Source organism: Myotis brandtii, unplaced genomic scaffold (assembly GCF_000412655.1).
Source record: "Myotis brandtii unplaced genomic scaffold, ASM41265v1 scaffold934, whole genome shotgun sequence".
Taxonomy (NCBI): Eukaryota; Metazoa; Chordata; class Mammalia; order Chiroptera; family Vespertilionidae; genus Myotis; species Myotis brandtii.
In genome coordinates, this window is record NW_005371854.1 from 1,072,733 (window position 1) to 1,090,635 (window position 17,903).

Sequence of the window (17,903 nt, forward strand, 5' to 3'; positions counted from 1 at the left end):
TGTGCTCATTACAACATTAATAGCAAAAGACTGAAAACCTAAATGTCCACAAATAGGAGACTGAGCAAACAAACTGGCATATTCCTATAAAGGTATATATACTCTGCTTCTAAAAAAAAGAATGAGGTTTAACATATATTGTTATAGAATAATATTCATGATAAATTTTAAAGCTAAGATGTAATAATGTCTGATAATACCACCTTTTATGGAAAAGAAAAAGAAATAAATACATAGATTATTTTTGGCAAACAAAAAAAAATGGAGAAATGGATGACAGGGGTACAGAGATAAGAGGCAGTTACTCTTCATTAAATATCCTTTTGTACATTTTTAAATTATGTACTATGTGCATGTAGTATACATTTTTTAAAAACCACTATTTTTATTAAGTAGAAAAATCAGAGGCTACCAAAAAAAAATATTTAAAAGAACAAATGTTCCCCTCAATGAACCAGTCTGCACTATCTTTTGTCTTCTAATAATTTACAAACTCATTTTCATCTGTTATTAGAAAAAAAATTGACAAATCATTTTAAAAGTGAAAATAAGTCCTGGCTGGTTTGGCTCAGAGGATAGAGCATCAGCCTGCGGACTGAAGGGTCCTGGGTTCAATTCCAGTCAAGAGCACATGCCCGGGTTGCAGGCTCCATTCCCAGTACAGGGCATGCAGGAGGCAGCCAATCAATGATTCTCATCATTGATGTTTCTCTCTCTCTCTCTCTCTCCCTCTCCCTTCCACTCTGAAATCAATACAAATATATTTAAAAAATAAATAAATAAAAAGAAGACCTGGAAAAAAATTTTAAAAATAAATAAAAGTGAAAATAAAATACTAGCATTGTGTTAAGAAAAAGGGTATATCTTCTGCTAATCTTTATTACTTAAATTTTCATTCCATTTATTAGATGAAAAATCTACTAAATGATTACCTAACTATTAAATTGTTGATGAACAGAATTCTAAGCGGCTGATTTTCTAAATGGAATGTGAGAAATTCATCCCCCCTCAAGCTAACATTGATCTTGAGATCAGATGCCCCTCCTTAGAGAGCCCCTATGTTCAACATGTTCACTAAGCAGTCAAGTACATACAACTACCAAATACAATTTTATAGTGAAATTTAGACTTGCTCTACCTGTATGTTTCTTTCTGTACCAATATACATTGAATACAAACAGTAAAACCTGACAAATGGCATTTGTAAGGACTCTTGGGCCCGTTTTAGCTGCTACAAAATTTCCACCACCTACAGCTATTGGTCCATTTTGTCGTCTTCCTATGAAAAAAAGGTTCCTGCCCTGGCCAGTGTGGCTCAGTCGGTTGTGTGTGTACCAATTCCCAATCAGGGCCCAGGTTTCGGTCCAGTCCCCATTTGGAGTACATTGATGTTTCTCTCTCTCTCTCTCTCTCTCTCTCTCTCTTTCTCTCTCTCTCTCTCTCTCTCTCCCTTCATCTCTCCCTAAAATCAATAAAAACATATATATTTTTACAAAGACAGGTTCCTCTGTGTCTTCACCATGTACACAAAGTCAAAACCTACCAATGGAGAGAGTGGGAAGGGCAAATGGACAAGAATAAGATATTTCATCTAGTTTTTCATTGGGAGTCACTGATTGATTCCAAATCAGGAGCAATTCTTCCTCGTTTAACACAGCCACATCTAATGCTGTTTTGTCTCACTGTCCTACACCTCTAAGCTGGAGGACCACTTGGCAAATCTGAAGGAAATTCAAGCAGCAAATAGATAGTTGAGCTAAACGGTCTTTTAATATTCCTTGGATTCCATTACTGAAAAGTTAAAGAGGAAAAAAAACACACTTCAAATATCCTTAAAAGAAAATAATTCCAAAATCTCCTAAACCAAAAGTTGGCAAAAATTTTTGTGAAGGGTCAAGGTAGTAAATATTCAGCTTTGTGGGCCATACAAACTTAGTAACAACTACTCAGTTCTGACATTTGAGGCACAAAATCAGCCATGGACAAAAAGTAATCAAATGGGTATGGCTGTATTTCAATAAAACTTTATTCAGAAGAACAGAAAGACAATTTGCAGGATATAATTTGCCAACCCTTTTCTAAATAACGACTTGCAATATTCCATATTTGGAAAATGAACTACAAATGAGAAAGGCATCAATAGGAAACCAGTACAGTCTAAAAATTTATTGGCTATGATTTCAGTATTACTAGAGTTACTGTGTATATCATTGTAAAATGAACAGTAAATACTTGTTTGATATAATAGCTTCAAAAATGAACCAACATTTGTGAATGCCAGGATTCAGAAATATGGATATGCCACAGACTAGACGCAAAATGGAGACATGACCTGTAGCCTTTTCAAGGTGTATAAAAAAAAATCTGTGTTTTCAAAGGAAAGCCCATTAAGATAAGATTTTCAGGGGTGAGGCTTGGAAAATATTATTTTGGAGAAAAAGTTACAAATCAAGAAGAGCACAGAATATAATCCTGTCACAAACTCAGAAACCCTAGACCACTACCCTATTAAAAAAAAATCTTGATACAGTAATTAAAAAAAAACAAACCACAGAATTTAAAGAGGTCAAAAGCTAACTCAACCCTCTGGCAAGATATAAAGGTCTGTTTATATACTGAATACAAGTCTAAAAGAACCTAGATTATTCTTCTCTACAGACGTGTATGTTATTTACAATTTTATAAACTGTAAATTTATATTTACAAAGATTAGATATGAGGTATGGGTGGAAATATAGACACATGGTAAATAGCACATAAATATGAAAATTCCCAAAAAAACTGCGTTGACCATGAAGGAATTCTATATACATATACCTATGCCTCCTCCCTCTTCCACCTTCCCCCATATATTTTTCCACTAAAAGGGAAATGGGGATTAGGAATCTCTAATCAATGGAAATTAATAACTGTCTAATCCAGAAGTTCATGAACAAATAGGGTGTGTGTCCAGGAACATGTTAAAGTTTCATCCAAAACATTATTGTGTTTGCATGTATTTATATGTGTGTGTACAAGTGTGCACACCATGCATACCTCACTATCTTTTTCTAGGGGAAGAATCCACTGCTTTTATCAGATCCTCAAAGGGGTCAATGATCCTAAACAGTTTAAAATTACTATCAAATTTTATGTGTATTATTTATGCACAATGGAGCAAAGGGAGACTTAACATGAAGAGAACAGAGCCTCGTGGTCACTAATTAAAAACCCCATTCACATCTAATATGGAGTAAAAATGTGTAAATGGTTAAAACATAATTATACCAATCTCCCTTGAGGCCTGTTTTGGATTGAACTGTGTTCCCCCTAAAAAGATATATTGAAATACTAAGCCCTAGTACCTCAGAATGGGACTTTATTTGGAAATAGGAGCTTTGAAGTTGTAATTAGTTAAGGTAAATGATGTCACACTAGAGTAGGTGTCCTTATAAATGGGCCATGTGAAGACAAAGAAATGCACAAGGAGAATTCCATGTGACAACAAAAGCACATGTTGGAGGCAGAAATTGGAGTTATACAGCTACAGGACAAGGAATGCCAAATTTACCAACAAAAAAAGGTAGGAAGAGGCAAGGAATGATCCCCTTACAGGTTTCAAAGGGAGCATCAATTTTTTTACTTCTAGCCTCCAAAACTGTGAAACAATAAATTTGTTGTTTTTAGCTACCCACTTTGTTACAGCAACCCTAGGGAACTATCAGAAGGCCAAATATTCTAGTAACTAAAAGGAAGGCACAGAGCAAAAGGCATTCTAAAGATGATGCATATGTTCTCATGACACAGTAAATACACATGACAGAGTTTCAGTTACCAAAAAGCCCTCTTACTAAAGACGTAAGATGGAATGGCTTTTCCAAATGGGTATAGAAAAGAATGGTAGAGAAAAGTTTATATAAAAAGGTAGAAAATCAAAATAAGGTTATGTTCAGATTCCAGAACAAATCATTGGGGTGTATTCCTAACTGCACATCTGGATATTGTCAAATCTCAGTACACAGTAACAGATTCAGAAAACGAAGTGTTCTGATTATCTACTACTATATACCAAAATCACTCTAAAACTCAGTGTCTTAAAATAACAATCATTTTATTCTTCCTCACAATATCTGTGCATTAGAATTTGGGAAGGGCTTGACTAAGCAGTTCTAGCTGATCCTAGATCCTCTTTGGATGATCTCTCTACATGAGGTAGTTTTTGGGTTTCCCTATGAGGATCTCTGGCTAGACTGCTTACAAAGCTGCTAAGTGTTTCAAGACCAATATTCTAGTGAGCTAGGTAGAAGCTATTCAAGTCTTTTACTTTCTGACCCTGCTTTGAAAGTCCCACAGTATAACTTCTGCCTTGTTCTATTGGTTACAAATGATTCAAAAGACCACCCAAACTCAAGAGAAGACATAAACCCCACCTCAGGGTAAGAGAAGAGTTAAAGTCACCCTGAGATGGGAGATACTGTTATAACCATCTTTAGAAAATATAATCTGCCACTAAGGTCATGGTGAAGTAACTGCTTGTTACTCTTGAGACTGTCCACCATTTAATCCATGTTACACCTACTTCATGGGGCTAGGGAATGAGTTGTTCCTGACTACATTTTTTAGTCACCCCAAGTGCCTTTAAAAAAAATATGGTCCCATGAGTCTCACAGTTGGAAATGTTTTGCTACCAAATAACCTCATTTACTTAATAAAAACTGTCATCATCCCATGTTCATGTAATTATGAGCTTGTAACCAGTAAGTTACCACTTGGAGTTAACACACTTCTAGACAAAAGAAAAACAAACTAATTTTAGTTAGACTATGAAGAGGTCTCACCTTGTAAGTATATACTTTCTTTTAAGATCTGTGATAGACTCCCATCTGGAGGCATATTGGGAACTATTGGTTTATTGGTTCTAATAACTCCAGAATCTTTAGTGTTTTGATTAAGATGCAACATAAAAGAAAACATCCTCTGAAAGTAAAGTGTAAGCAGCAAATAAAGGGGCAAAATGCAAACTCAAAATGTACAAACTATTTACTGTAGTTTGCTAATAATAATAATGGGTTTCTTTTTTTAAATTAAGGCTTATAAGGCATTTTTTTTACAAACAAAAGAATAGCTGTAGCATCTTGGTTAACATTTCTTTTTCAATAAAAGATGCTAGTGTACAACCCTGTTGTTAGCCCTCATTGAAGTAGATATAATGGCCGCTCTGTTTGCCTACACAGACCCTGATACCAGTACTTAACTCTCTGCATCCTATTTTCCTCAATGTTGAAGGTACTTCTTGATAATAAGTAAGCTCAATAGGTTCATTAGTTCTTATGGCACTACACAAGTATTTTGTACACTGATGTTGGTCCCTAAGCATGGCACTTTTGCAAGAGTTAAAAATGCCTCTAAGGCCTCATTATTCTGAAAAATATTATATATACACTCAGAATTCCTGAGTGATGTAAAAATCAAACACAAAGACATCTTAAGAAGTTCTACTCCATTAGTGAGGAAATGTCAACTCTATAGCATTAAAATGATCTGCTAACAAGAAAAAAAATTTTTCAGCAATATCCATTTTCCTTTGTGTATGTTTCTGTCCTCAAGGCCTGTACCAATAGGGTCACTTCTCTACTTTGAAGCCTACTGAAGAAAGGCTGTGCTCTTGCTAACACAGAGTTTTGTAATAAACTGTCCCTTTGCTGGCAAAAACACAGCATCGATGCCATGTTAGGGAACACTAATTTTTCAAAAGTAATTTCATAAGTCACACGATTCTTTTTTAGACAAACTACTGTACTATAATCTCTCCTTACCGTAATAAAAATATTTTCATGCTAAGAAATAAAATTTTTATCCTAATACTTTCAGACTCAGAAAAGTGAAATGCATTTCAGAAATAGTATTCCAAAATACATTGGATTACCTTCTAAGGTAATGACCCAAAAATGGGCCAGACTACCCAGGGACTACACATTATTTAAAAAACATGACCTTCCTGTGATCCATAAGGCTCCTTATGAACAGACTTAAGTCAGATATTAAGAGTTACAAAAATGAACATGCTGATATACCAAAGATTTTAATTTGCATACAATAACTGTTTGCTGCAACCACAATACTGCAAAGCTCCTACACCACATATGCACACTCAAAGCTTGAATTCTTTAACATTTTTTACTTTTTATTTATTGATTGATTTTAATCGTCACCCAAGGATATTTTTCCATTGATTTTTAGGGAGAGTGGAAGAGAGAGGGAAAGATAGAAACATCAACATGAGAGAAACATATCAATTGGTTGACTCCTGCAGGAGACCCGACCAGGACCCGGACCAGAGAAGAGCTTGCAACCAAGGTACATGCCCTTGACCAGAATGGAACCCAGGGCCCTTTGGTCCGCAGGCCAATACTTTATCCACTGAGCCAAAGTGGCTAGGGCTATTTATTGATTGATTTTAGAGAAGAAGGGAGAGAAAGAGAGAAGCATTGATTTGTTGTTCCATCTATGTACGCATTCACTGGTTGTTTCTTGTATGTGCCTTGACCAGGGATTCAACACTCAACGTTCACATATTGAAAGGATGCTCTAACCAACTGAGCTACCTGGCCAGGGCCAAAAAATTGAATTATTTTTCTTTTTCCGTTTTCTTTGATGCAAAAAGCTTTTTATTGTTTCCATTTGGTCCAATGCGTGGGAGAGGGCTTCAGGATGGTTAAAAGAATGGCTAGTGGTTTCAGGGAGAGGCTCAGGTAAAAGCCAGACACCAGGAGAATGCAGACGGGCCCCTCAAAGGCCTTTGGGCTCCAAAGGCTTCGAGTGGTGCTTGAGGGTGAGCCTTTCAAAGAGATACTCGCCCAGCCCAGCCTGGGGGCTGTCCAGCCCAGCCTGGGAGCTGGCCAGCCTGCGGAGGTTAGTCAGCTGGTCGCCCATCTTCTTGATGAGTTTCACCTCCTCATCCAGGAAGTGTTTCTCCAGGAAGTTAGAGAGATGAGGGTCTTTATGGGCCGAACCCAGGGCATGCAGCTTCAAAAGGGCCTGGTTCAGGTTCTTCTCCAAGGCCAGGGCAGCTTCCATGGCGTCCTGAGTTGTGCCCCACTCATGCTGGGAAGGCTTCTGCACATCATGGAGAACAATGCGGCCACCTCGCTGGTTTTGCATCTTAAAAAGAAGCTCAGCGCCCTTGAACTTCTTCTCCTCCAACACTCGGAAGAAGTGGCCCACACCCTGGGAAGCCACATCATCACGGTTGAAATAGAAGCCCAGAGAGAGGTAAGTATAGAAGGCCTGCAGATGCAGGTTGGCCAGGCGGTTGACCTCAGCCTCCACCTCGGTGGAATAATTCTGACGAATCTGGGAGCTCATGGTTGTCAGTAAAAGGAGCTAAGGTTAAAAACAAGAACAACAAAAAAAAACAGTGTTGGCTGGTCTCAAAGGCTGAGGATGGCTGAGGTGGTTCGGAAGGTGGTGACTGGAAAAGAGGTTGGAGGATGGTCAGAGACTGGAAGAAGGGACATCCCTGGGTCTGTTCCACCCAAACATGGTTGAAGTGAGAAAGATCTGGGAGACCACCAAGGGCACTGCCTTGAATTCTTTAATTTTCTAAAGGGACACTCACTGCCAGTGAAGTTGTGTTGTCTTTAGCAGATCATGGTTTTCAATTATCATTATTCTTACTTTTCAATTAAAAATTACTATTAATTGAACTTCATTATTGTCATTTTGGCTTTAGTTGTTTTAGTCAAACTTCAGAATGTATTATATATGTGTATTACTAGGATTTTAGGCCTACATTTTTCTAACTAGTCTAGGCTTTAAGACAAGTAGTGTATTTTTTTGTGATTCAATGAGCAACCATCCATATTCCTAATTGCTAAAGAAAATCCCTCTTTCCCCAAAATGCTTGCACTTTGACAATTAGTTGTTATTATTCCACTAGAAAGTGGGAATTATTGAGCTAAAGAATGACCCAGATAAAGGGTCAGGATTAAAAAAGCTTGAGAGTCACTGTTCTAAGAGTCCTCACCCTGGCTATAGGGTCACTAATTGTAGGGACAGGTCTTTTCCCTGGCTACCAGGTCTATACCAACCAAAAGTGACATTAGGACTTGGAATCAGAGCCTTTCGTGGAAGTAATAACTTCCCTGAACTTGGATGTCAATAAGACTCCGGTCTCTAGTTCTGAGTAAGAAGCTTCCAAGAAATGTCTTAAAATGCCTAAATCTCTTAGCAAACCCTCTTCTCAAAAATCATTTTCTGGCTTACCGTTAAAATTTTGCAGGTTCACATAACAGCTTTCAACTAAATGCTGTCAGGCAGGGATCACCAGCCCAGAAAGGTATAGAAAACATGAGGAAACAGATGAATATATATATATTTCAGAGAGGAAGAGGGAGAAAGAGCTAGAAACATCAATGATGAGAATCATTGATGGGCTGCCTTCTGCACGCCCCCTACTGGAGGATCAAGCCCACAACCCTGGCATGTGCCCTTGACCAAAATCGAACCCGGGACCCTTCAGTCCTCAGGCTAAAGCTCTATCCACTAAGCCAAAGCAGCCAGGGCAACTTTTTAGATTCTTAGTATCTGTTTCCAGCTGTGAAAATGATTCAAGCTCCTAAGAAGCCTACCCCAATAAGCCTGGTGGGTTATTGTGCTAAAGATAAGAACATGCATAGCAAAGTAAAAGCATTACAGTATAAAACTTCAGGGGATTCATCAATTTATCAATTGAGAATCAAAGTCATAATGCTAAAAACCCTAGTGTTAAGATACTTCCTTCTCCAGAAACTGAGATCCAAAAGGAAAAGACAGCCAAAATATATAAGCACAACAGACTTAAAAAAATCAGTAGGGTAATGAATAACTACACTAATGGGACTGCCACTAACCACCTGACCTTGGACATGTCAATTAACTGCTCTGATCATTGGTAAAATTCATTGAAGGGGAGGCCAAATCACTGATGGTTAAGCTCTCGAAGTATATATATCTATTACTATGTATTAAAATAAGTTGTTGCCTAATAGTACATTAGATACTCAGTGAATTATTAACTCTTATACATCACAAGGGTTATCACTTTAAAGCAATACACCTAATACTCACTGATCTTCAATCAATGTACTGCTCTGCAGAGTCAAATGTCCCAATAGCAGCTAATTCACCTGTTCCTATCTCCTGAAGATTCTGCATATGGTAATAACCATTATTTTGACTTCATTTTATAGGTACAATCCACAAGTTTTTAAAACAACATATTTCTAAGAAACTTATTTAGGACCATCCTTGAAACTAGATGGATGTTAAGATCTCTGGACTCCACTGAAAATCAATCCTTCATCAGCCAAAATATGTCTCTAAACCCCTGTATCACACCAAGGAGTTATTTTAACACAAATGTAAACCTCAAAATACTTTAATAGATTCTTTCCTCCACAAATCTTAACTATGTAAGGGCAAGATAAGTCAAAGAAATGTTTTCGTCTCTGAAAAAAATGGTATTTATACATTTATTCATTCTTATATCATATATTCTACTTCCTGTTAATTCAGAATAAATAGCAGTCATTATATAAAGTACCATACACTTATTCCAAAATCTTTGGTAAAACCATTCCTACATACTTATTAAACCAGCTATAGCTTGCTTTCACCCAAGAATCCAATTAAGAAGTGGTGTATTTTTTTAAAATAACATTTGCATAATGAGCTTTATAATTTTATCACTTAATAATAAAAAAAAGACTGCTTGTAAAAGGTGAAGAGTACACAGAAATAAATTTGAGTTGAATTTTAACAGTAGGCTTTCTGCCTATACATTAAAGAATGGCTTATTAGCCCTGACCGGTTTGGCTCAGTGGATAGAGCGTCGGCCTGCGGACCAAAGGGTCCCGGGTTTGATTCCAGTCAAGGGCATGTGCCTTGGCTGTGGGCATATCCCCAGTGGGGGGTGTGCAGGAGGCAGCTGATCGATGTTCCTCTCTCATCGATGTTTCTAACTCTCTATCCCTCTCCCTCACTGTAAAAAATCAATAAAATATATTTTTTAAAAAAAGAATGGCTTATTAAACCAGAATCCATAGGCCCCCAAGGATATTTGAGTAGGTTCTGAGAGTCTTATTAACCCCCTGAAATTATATGAAAAACTAAATGTATATTTTCTGAGGAGATAGCACAAAGCTTTAAGGAGATACTCAAACAGGTTCATGACCTCTGACTACGAATCTCTGCATTATGAATATATTTTAAGATTTTATTTCCAGCCTTAGCCAGTTTGGCTCAGTGGATAGAGCACCGGCCTGCAAATTGAAGGGTCCCAGGTTTGATTCTGGTCAAGGGCACATGCCCAGGTTGCGGGCTTGATCCCACGTAGCGGGCATGCAGGAGACCGCCAATCAATGATTCTCTCTCATCATTGATGTTTCTATCTCTCTCTCTCCCTCTCCTTTCCTCTATGAAATCAATAAAAATATATTTTTTAAAAAGATTTTATTTCCAATTAATATTTCTAAATATTTAAGACAATACTCCAAAATAATAAGATAAAATGGTAAGATTCCTTAAATTCAAGAAGGATTGCTCATGTGCCTAGTAAGAATTGCATAAAATAGATAAACTAGATATTTCAAAGTAATTCTAAAACTGTCAAATGGTTAACATTTAAATTAAACACACACACACACACACACACACCTGCCACTATTTAAAACCTCAAAATGACATACTTCAAAGCTGATCACACACTCACACACACACACAAACATTCTAGACAAAATGGATCCATTAATGCATGTGGTACTAAGATATTCAGAAGGCTTTTTAATGGAATGTGTCAAATAATTCACCATGGACATTCACAAAGTAGTGTGTCCTAATTTGTAATAAAGCAATTGGCTTCTTTCAAGTATTGATGTAAGATCTACAGTATGTCAATAACATCTTACAGGAGTCTAAAAGATATAGAGAGATACAGATTTATATAAAACTTATTCTTAAAAAAAATTACATTTTTCTACTTGTTTTCTCCATGTGATCACCCTCACCTTCTCCACTTAATGTTCTTTCTCCCTGTCTAAATCCTACTTTGATTCAGAAATAATGTCATTTCCCACTTAGAATCTCTATAACCAATTCTGACATATGATCCCACTACATTCTATTTTATATATGCACACTCAGTCTCCCCAATTACATTATTCCTGCTCTACAGATTATTATATCTAATTTCTTTTGCCCAGCACAATATAATCTATAGTCTCCATGTGATATATATAAAAAAATTCCAGCCCTAACTGGTTTGGCTCAGTGAATAGAGTGTCGGCCTGCAGACTGAAGGGTCCCAGGTTTGATTCTGGTCAAGGGCATGTACCTTGGTTGCGGGTACATCCCCAGTAGGGGTGTGCAGGAGGCAGCTGATCGATGTTTCTAATTCTCTATCCCTCTCCCTTCCTCTCTGTAGAAATCAATAAAATATATTTTAAAAAATAATAATAATAATAAAATAAAATATATTTTTTTTAAAATTCCACTTCACTTTATTAGCATGTCTATTGTCATACTTATCATAGTATCTGGTAAACACTGGTAAAAATGTCTAGGAATTTGCTTCAAAATAAAATAATGGGGAAGTGGATGGAGGTACAGATAAAACAAGATTGACCACAAGTTGAAAATTGTTAAGGTTACTGATATGCATATTATTGTATTTTTATGTTGGCAATTTTCCATAATACAAAGTTTTTAAAAGTTTGCCTCTTCTACTAGAAGAGAGAGCTTCTTACAGACAGGCCCAGTAGTTTTCTTCTGTGTGCACCTGACCAATAGAGAGCAGATAAATTTACTTTACAAAACACATTTCATTCTCTTTATTTTAATCTTTATTGTTGAAAGTATTACTTATGTCTCCTTTTTCCCCCACTGACCCCTTCTAGCCAGCCCCTACCCCTGGCCTTCACCATCCTATTGTCTGTGTCCACGGAGTATGCATATATGCATACAAGTTCTTTGGTTGATCTCTTCCCACCACCCCTCCCCCCGACCTGCCTTCCCTCTGAGATTCCACAGTCTGTTCCATGGTTCTATGTCTCACATTTCATTCTTTAGGCAGAATTATCTTTCAATGAAAGTTCAAAAGTTTTCAGATGGTATTCTATTTAAATGATTCTCTTATTAATTCAGATAAAATACATTTATTCATTCATTAACTATTTAATAGGCACCTATTTTCTCAGATATCCTGTCCTGGTAAATGCAGGATATCAAAAATAACTCACCCTCTCTAATAAGTTAAAAATCTAACAGTACCCTCAAAGATCCATGGGGGAAGATGGGCAGGAGGGAAGACAGGGAGATGAAGAGAAAGAAGAAATAGTCAAAAGCAATAAATACAGTTTTTAAGAAAGGGATTTATAGCATCCACATTTTTTATTAGAAAGAGGGCAGCCCTAGCCAGTTTGGCTCAGTGGATAATAGAGCCTCGGCCTACAGACTGAGGGTCCCAGGTTCGATTCTGGTCAAGGGCACGTACATCGGTTGCAGGCTCCTCCCCAGCCCAGGCCCTGGTCGGGGCTCGTGCAGAAGGCAACCAATCGATGTGTTTCTCTCACATTGATATTTCTCTCAGTCTTTCCCTCTCTTATCCACTCTCTCTAAAAATCATTGGAAAAATATCCTCAGGGTGAGGATTAAAAAAAGAAAGAGGGCACACAGTTTGTTCAAGATAGACAGGTCTGAAAGTTCCCCACCCCACTCCAATTTACAGATGAGGAAACTAAAGTTCAGAGAGGGGAAGTGACTTGCCTCAAGTCATAAATCAAGTTACTAGCAAAACCAAAATTAAAACTCAGATCTGCTGATTCACAGTGCAATATGATTTTCTACATCACAGGATTTTTCTATACTATAATATTCACTAGCTAAGGAGAATGACTATTTTATTATTAATATATACTTCAGTTCTATATTGTGCCATACTGAAAAAAAAAAAGTAATTGGTTAAGTAAAGAGAGGAGGTTGGGAAGAAATTGCACACAACAAATTGCTAAGACAGTTATACATGAAGACTATATGCATATACCACACTACCTCAATTCTGAGACACATTAAATTTTAAGACATAGTATCCATTTCATAAACATCTTAAAATAAATATAGCAATGTGAATACATCTTCATTTCAAAAAATACTAAAATGTGAGCACACCTCTAAATGTAGTATAATGCACTCTATAAGACACAAAAATTACTATCATTTAAGAGCCACTGTCACAAAGCACAAACACACAGAGCAAGAATCCCTTCTAAGGGTAACAAAAGAGTCACTAAATACCTAAGGCTATGTGCCATTCCCTTCAATTGCAGGTATTCAAGTAAACAAGTTCTTCTTGCCACTGTCTCATATGCATGAGTTCTGGAGTTTTTTTCACAAAGCAAGGTTTGACTCTCAGCTCTGTCACTTATCTTTTCAAACTTTGGAAAATTACTACTCTGAGCCCCATTCTCTTCATCTGAAAAATGGGATAGCCACCTTAGAGAACTATATGAAAATTAAACATGATAATTTAAGAAAAAGAACTACAATACCTAGATGAAATACTGTTTTCTCCTACAATCCCTAGGACTAAATAAAATTTAAAAACTAGAACTTAGCCCAGCCGGTGTGGCTCAGTGGTTGAGCATAGACCTACAAACCAGGAGGTCATGGTTGAATTCTGGGTCAGGGCATTTGAGTTGCAGGCTCAATCCCCGGGTAGGGGGTGTGCAGGAGGCAGCCAATCGATGATTCTCTCTCATCATTGATGTTTCTATCTCCCTCTTCCTTCCTCTCAGAAATCAATAAAAATATCTATTTTTTTAAAAACTACAACCTATTCTTGACTTACAAAATTCCTCTCTTTCTCTTTTAGAGATTGGAATAAATCCATACTGGATCCTAGAGCAAATCCTACTAGTTTCCTTTGGAGAAATTTGATGAGAAAAGCTTACTTTCTTGAAATCAGTCTCTTTTCTTCTTCAAATTGGGAACAGAAAACAATGACAAATTTTAAATGTTTCAGTTTTATGCAAATTCAGCACTTTCATATTGTCTTACTGAACTGGGACTGAAGAGAGGAACTACAGAACCAACTGTGGGAAGAGGAAAGAATAAAAGGCCAAAAGACAAGTTGAAATAACTCAACTGTACTAGTGGTCTGTTTTCTTTTTAACCTTTAATTCACTTATTTAATGCAAAGAAAACAATGTTCAGGAGAATCAAAACCCTATCTTCATGATTCAGGGTGCTTTAGTCACCTTGATCCCTCAGATTAAGCACATGCTATCTTTCAACATGTAGTTTCAGGATGTTCACACTGGTTAACAGCCCAGACATTCTAAGATGGGAATGTGCCTACCAAAGTGGCTCATATGCAGTAGGCCCTGAAGTAAAGGCCATCTTTTTCTCTGATCCCAAACACAATTCAGATTAGCATTAGCCCACCCACATAGTCCCTATTTCAGTTGAATAATTTGCCCCCACTAATTACAAAAATAATGCTCATCTTTTTATTTGAAAAAATACTAAAAGTACAAGCATTTTTAAACCACCCACAATCTTATCAGCCAAAGATTAAAATATTACAAAGAGACATGCCAACATCTTTTCTATGAAGTTGACCATAACTGTGATCATACCAAATTTTACATTTGTATAGACTAGAGCATTTGCCATTAAACATGATTAACTATTGGCCTGTATTTTAATATCTTCATTCTGGCTTTCTTGAGACTAAATTCACAATACTTTTTCCCTTACCTAACTCAATAGTTTCTTTTCAATCTTTGTTCTTCTGAGTCTCTCAGATATATAGTTTGCTGCTGACCACTTCCTCTTTCTTAAAATTCTAAGTTTCCCTAAACAGTATATTGCTCAGTGTCTACAAAAGTCCTTCCAACTAATCTTTTTCTCTTTCTTCCCTGGCTCTCTTCTGTTAACTCATGACAATCTCTAAAAAAAAAAAAAAAAAAAAAAATGGCTCAGACCTGACCTTTGGATTTGCTATCAACTTTGAATCTCCAGCATTTAATACAGTGCCTGACATGAAACAGATGCTCAATTAATGTTTATTGACTGGCTACACCAATCTTGACCGTATTAGCTGTGTGATCTTGGGCAAATTAAATCTTTCTGAATCTCAGTTCCCTCATCTATAAAATAGGGATAATCAAAGAAAGATGATGCTCAGAAAGCTCAAAACAGTGGCTGGCACAAAGTAGAATCCAATAAATTACACTACTATTATCAACATAATCTAGTACAGGACACAAAAATGTTTATTATACATAGTTGAACACCAAGTCTACCTCTCAACAACCCAACTTACTTTCACCATATTCTCTTATAACTATCAAAAAATACTTTTATGTTCTTTCCTTTACTACCTATCTCCAATCATCAACTATTCTAATTCTTCTCTTACCATAATACAGAATCATCATTTATCAACTAAGCTACAACAAACTTAGTTGAAGTCCACACCCTTAAATCTTCATTCAAACCTTCAATCCTCCTTTAAAGCCATTTCATTTGTCATTCATTATAATCCTCATGTCTTCCAATAACCCAAATCCCAACTCCTAATTCAAAGGATGGTTCAAAACTCACCGCTTCCCAGAAACCTTCCCTGAGTAACTGTAACTTCACACCACTCAGATTCCTTCTCTGCTCTGAGTAGCCTCAGCACCTGTGAGCACTTGGGTATTCTGTTATACTTAGAGTAAAATGTGATCAATGAGTAGCATTACCAAGAAATTACTTCCACAAAATTATTTCTACATCCCAAAGAATGGCTCATTAGCTATAATGCTTTGTTGATCTAGTTAATAAGGAAGCATCCTACACATACAATGAATGCCCTCTTTGGTTTCTGTCCTTGACCCTATACTATTTTATGTTTGTCAAAAGTGCTGAACTCTTCACATTCTTTTTGTGGTATCCTCAAGCAGAAATTATACCTCAGTGCCTATCACCTCCTCCCATTTAATGCCACTGGAAATTGGGTAGCGGGCCACTCTTTCTTTTCTACTTACCTCTTCTCTGACCCCAACCTCTGCCCTCACCCCACAAATAAAAAATCCAAAAGCTTGACACGGTGATACACATGTACCATGTCTGTCTTTTCCTCTTAAACGAAAGGAACTTTGAACCTATTTAGCTATAAATCTTCCCAAGGCTGAAAATTTTCCCAGCAAGCATGATATACATAACGAAATTCTACTACATCAAAATAGTTGATGCTGTAGCATAGCAGGATTGTACTTACATGTTAACTCTCACTTGTGTTACCGTAAGAACTCCTGCATCATTTTTATGCTAATATTACTCATGCCCAGCAAGATAGTTGAGTAACTCCCCTACAGGGCAGATTTTCTAAGAGTATCTTCTGACAATGCGTTTAAACCAACGCATACTTTTTTTTTCATGTAAAGAATCAAGCGATTCTTCACTGCCATCCAAGCAAAAGCAAACACTTGTGCCATTAATTCTGAGAGTGCGCGAGCGTGTGGGCTGCTGAAGCAAAGCAAGTCAGATGAACTGAGGGGAGGAAGATGGATCAGCCTCAGCAGCGAGAGTTGTCAAGTCTGGGTGTTTAGGCCTCGATGCAGCACAGCGAATGAACCTATGAACTTGGCGGACTGACTCCTTCCTGAGACATCTGGCTCTCCCGTCGCTGCCAAAACCGAGTTATTATTTATTACTCACTCAAAAGGTCCACACCCTTCAGCTACCACGCATAAACCTACCCTGTTTGCCCCTCGTATACTTTCCCCTAACTGGCCACCTAGCGCTCTCTAGTTAAGGAGCCTCTATCCACATCTCACCTAAAAAAATAAAAAATAAAAAAAAATAAAACGTTCTCCTCTCAGTCACCTTCCGGTTTCAGTAGGTGCCTCTGACTCCAGATCCACGTGTCCCCAATGGTCCACATCGCTTAACCTTCAAAACCCAAGCCTGCCCTCCCTGCACTCCCAGCTGACTCCCCCCACCCTCTATCCATGCCTACTTACCAGAGGCCAACCACACCGCACCGCTCCGCGCCGTCTCCTCCGGCACCCTTTTCTGAGCATCAACCTTTTCTCATCACTTTCTTCCTCCCCAGACCTGGAATCCTTCAATCACGGGCTTCTGGTGCACACCAGCCCGCTCCTCCGTTAGCTACCCCGCCCCGCCTTCGCCACCTCTTCCCGGCCTCCCCACCCCGGGAGGCGCCCCCAGGCTCCGCAGCAGCAAACCAGGCTCCTCCCTACATCCCTGCAAGCGGTCCCCGCCCTCCGGAGGGCAGCGGCGCGCCCCAACCAGAGACCATCCGGTCCGAAGCTGGCACCCCCCCCAGCCGGGGGCGAGGACGTGGGCGGGGCGCCGGGTGTAACCCCCGACTGGGCCCGGCCTGCCATCCCGGCGCCCGCAGCTGCGACCCGAGCCAGGCGAGGAGGGGCCCGCACCCGGCTTCTCCCACCCGGCGTCCTGCCTCTCACCTCGATGCACAGGCTTGGGCCTCGCTTTCCCCCGGGTCGTCCACCGATGGCTCCGCCGCCGTCGTGCTCTCCTCACTGGCTCTTCCACCACCCCCGAGCGGCTGCTTGAAGAGCGGACGGGTAGCGGCACGCCCATTGGCTGCGACCCGCACTCGCGTCAGCCGGCCCCCCGACCCGGACCGCAGGATGTGACTGGCTGGCGCGGCGCCACTCTTCGACGTCTTGTCCTGATTGGCTGTCTCGCGCCCCCTTACCAGTAGGACCGCTCACCCGCCTCCCCGCTCTGGCCTCCCACCCCCAACCCTTTTTTTCATCCGGGAGGGAGGGGGGCGGAGCGGGCGCCGGTTAGAACGCAAACGACCAATGGAAGCGCCGAGAGAGGGCCGGGGAGGTGGGCTCTGCGGCCGGACG

At 38.9% G+C, this 17,903-nt stretch overlaps 2 protein-coding genes across 3 annotated transcripts in view; both read right to left on the bottom strand.

The window, feature by feature from the left end:
- Positions 1–17,611, bottom strand: part of FAR1 (fatty acyl CoA reductase 1) — a 70,158-nt gene extending 52,547 nt beyond the window's left edge. The window contains exon 1 of the mRNA XM_005885888.2: positions 17,493–17,611. The gene's annotated coding sequence lies outside the window, so the exon portion shown is untranslated. The remainder of the gene's footprint in view (positions 1–17,492) is intronic.
- On the bottom strand, positions 6,464–17,581 carry LOC106724708 (ferritin light chain-like). 2 transcript variants are annotated; one of them, XM_014533075.1, is made up of 2 exons: positions 17,493–17,581; positions 6,464–7,362 (listed from the first exon to the last, which is right to left on the bottom strand). In XM_014533075.1, exon 2 carries the CDS (start codon positions 7,342–7,344, stop codon positions 6,769–6,771), a length of 576 nt encoding a protein of 191 aa, XP_014388561.1. In that variant the 5' UTR covers positions 7,345–7,362; positions 17,493–17,581; the 3' UTR covers positions 6,464–6,768. The 2 variants fall into 2 exon arrangements, with proteins under 2 accessions (XP_014388561.1, XP_014388560.1); XM_014533074.1 differs by lacking the exon at positions 17,493–17,581 and adding an exon at positions 17,025–17,482.
- Positions 17,612–17,903: the final 292 nt, after the last annotated feature.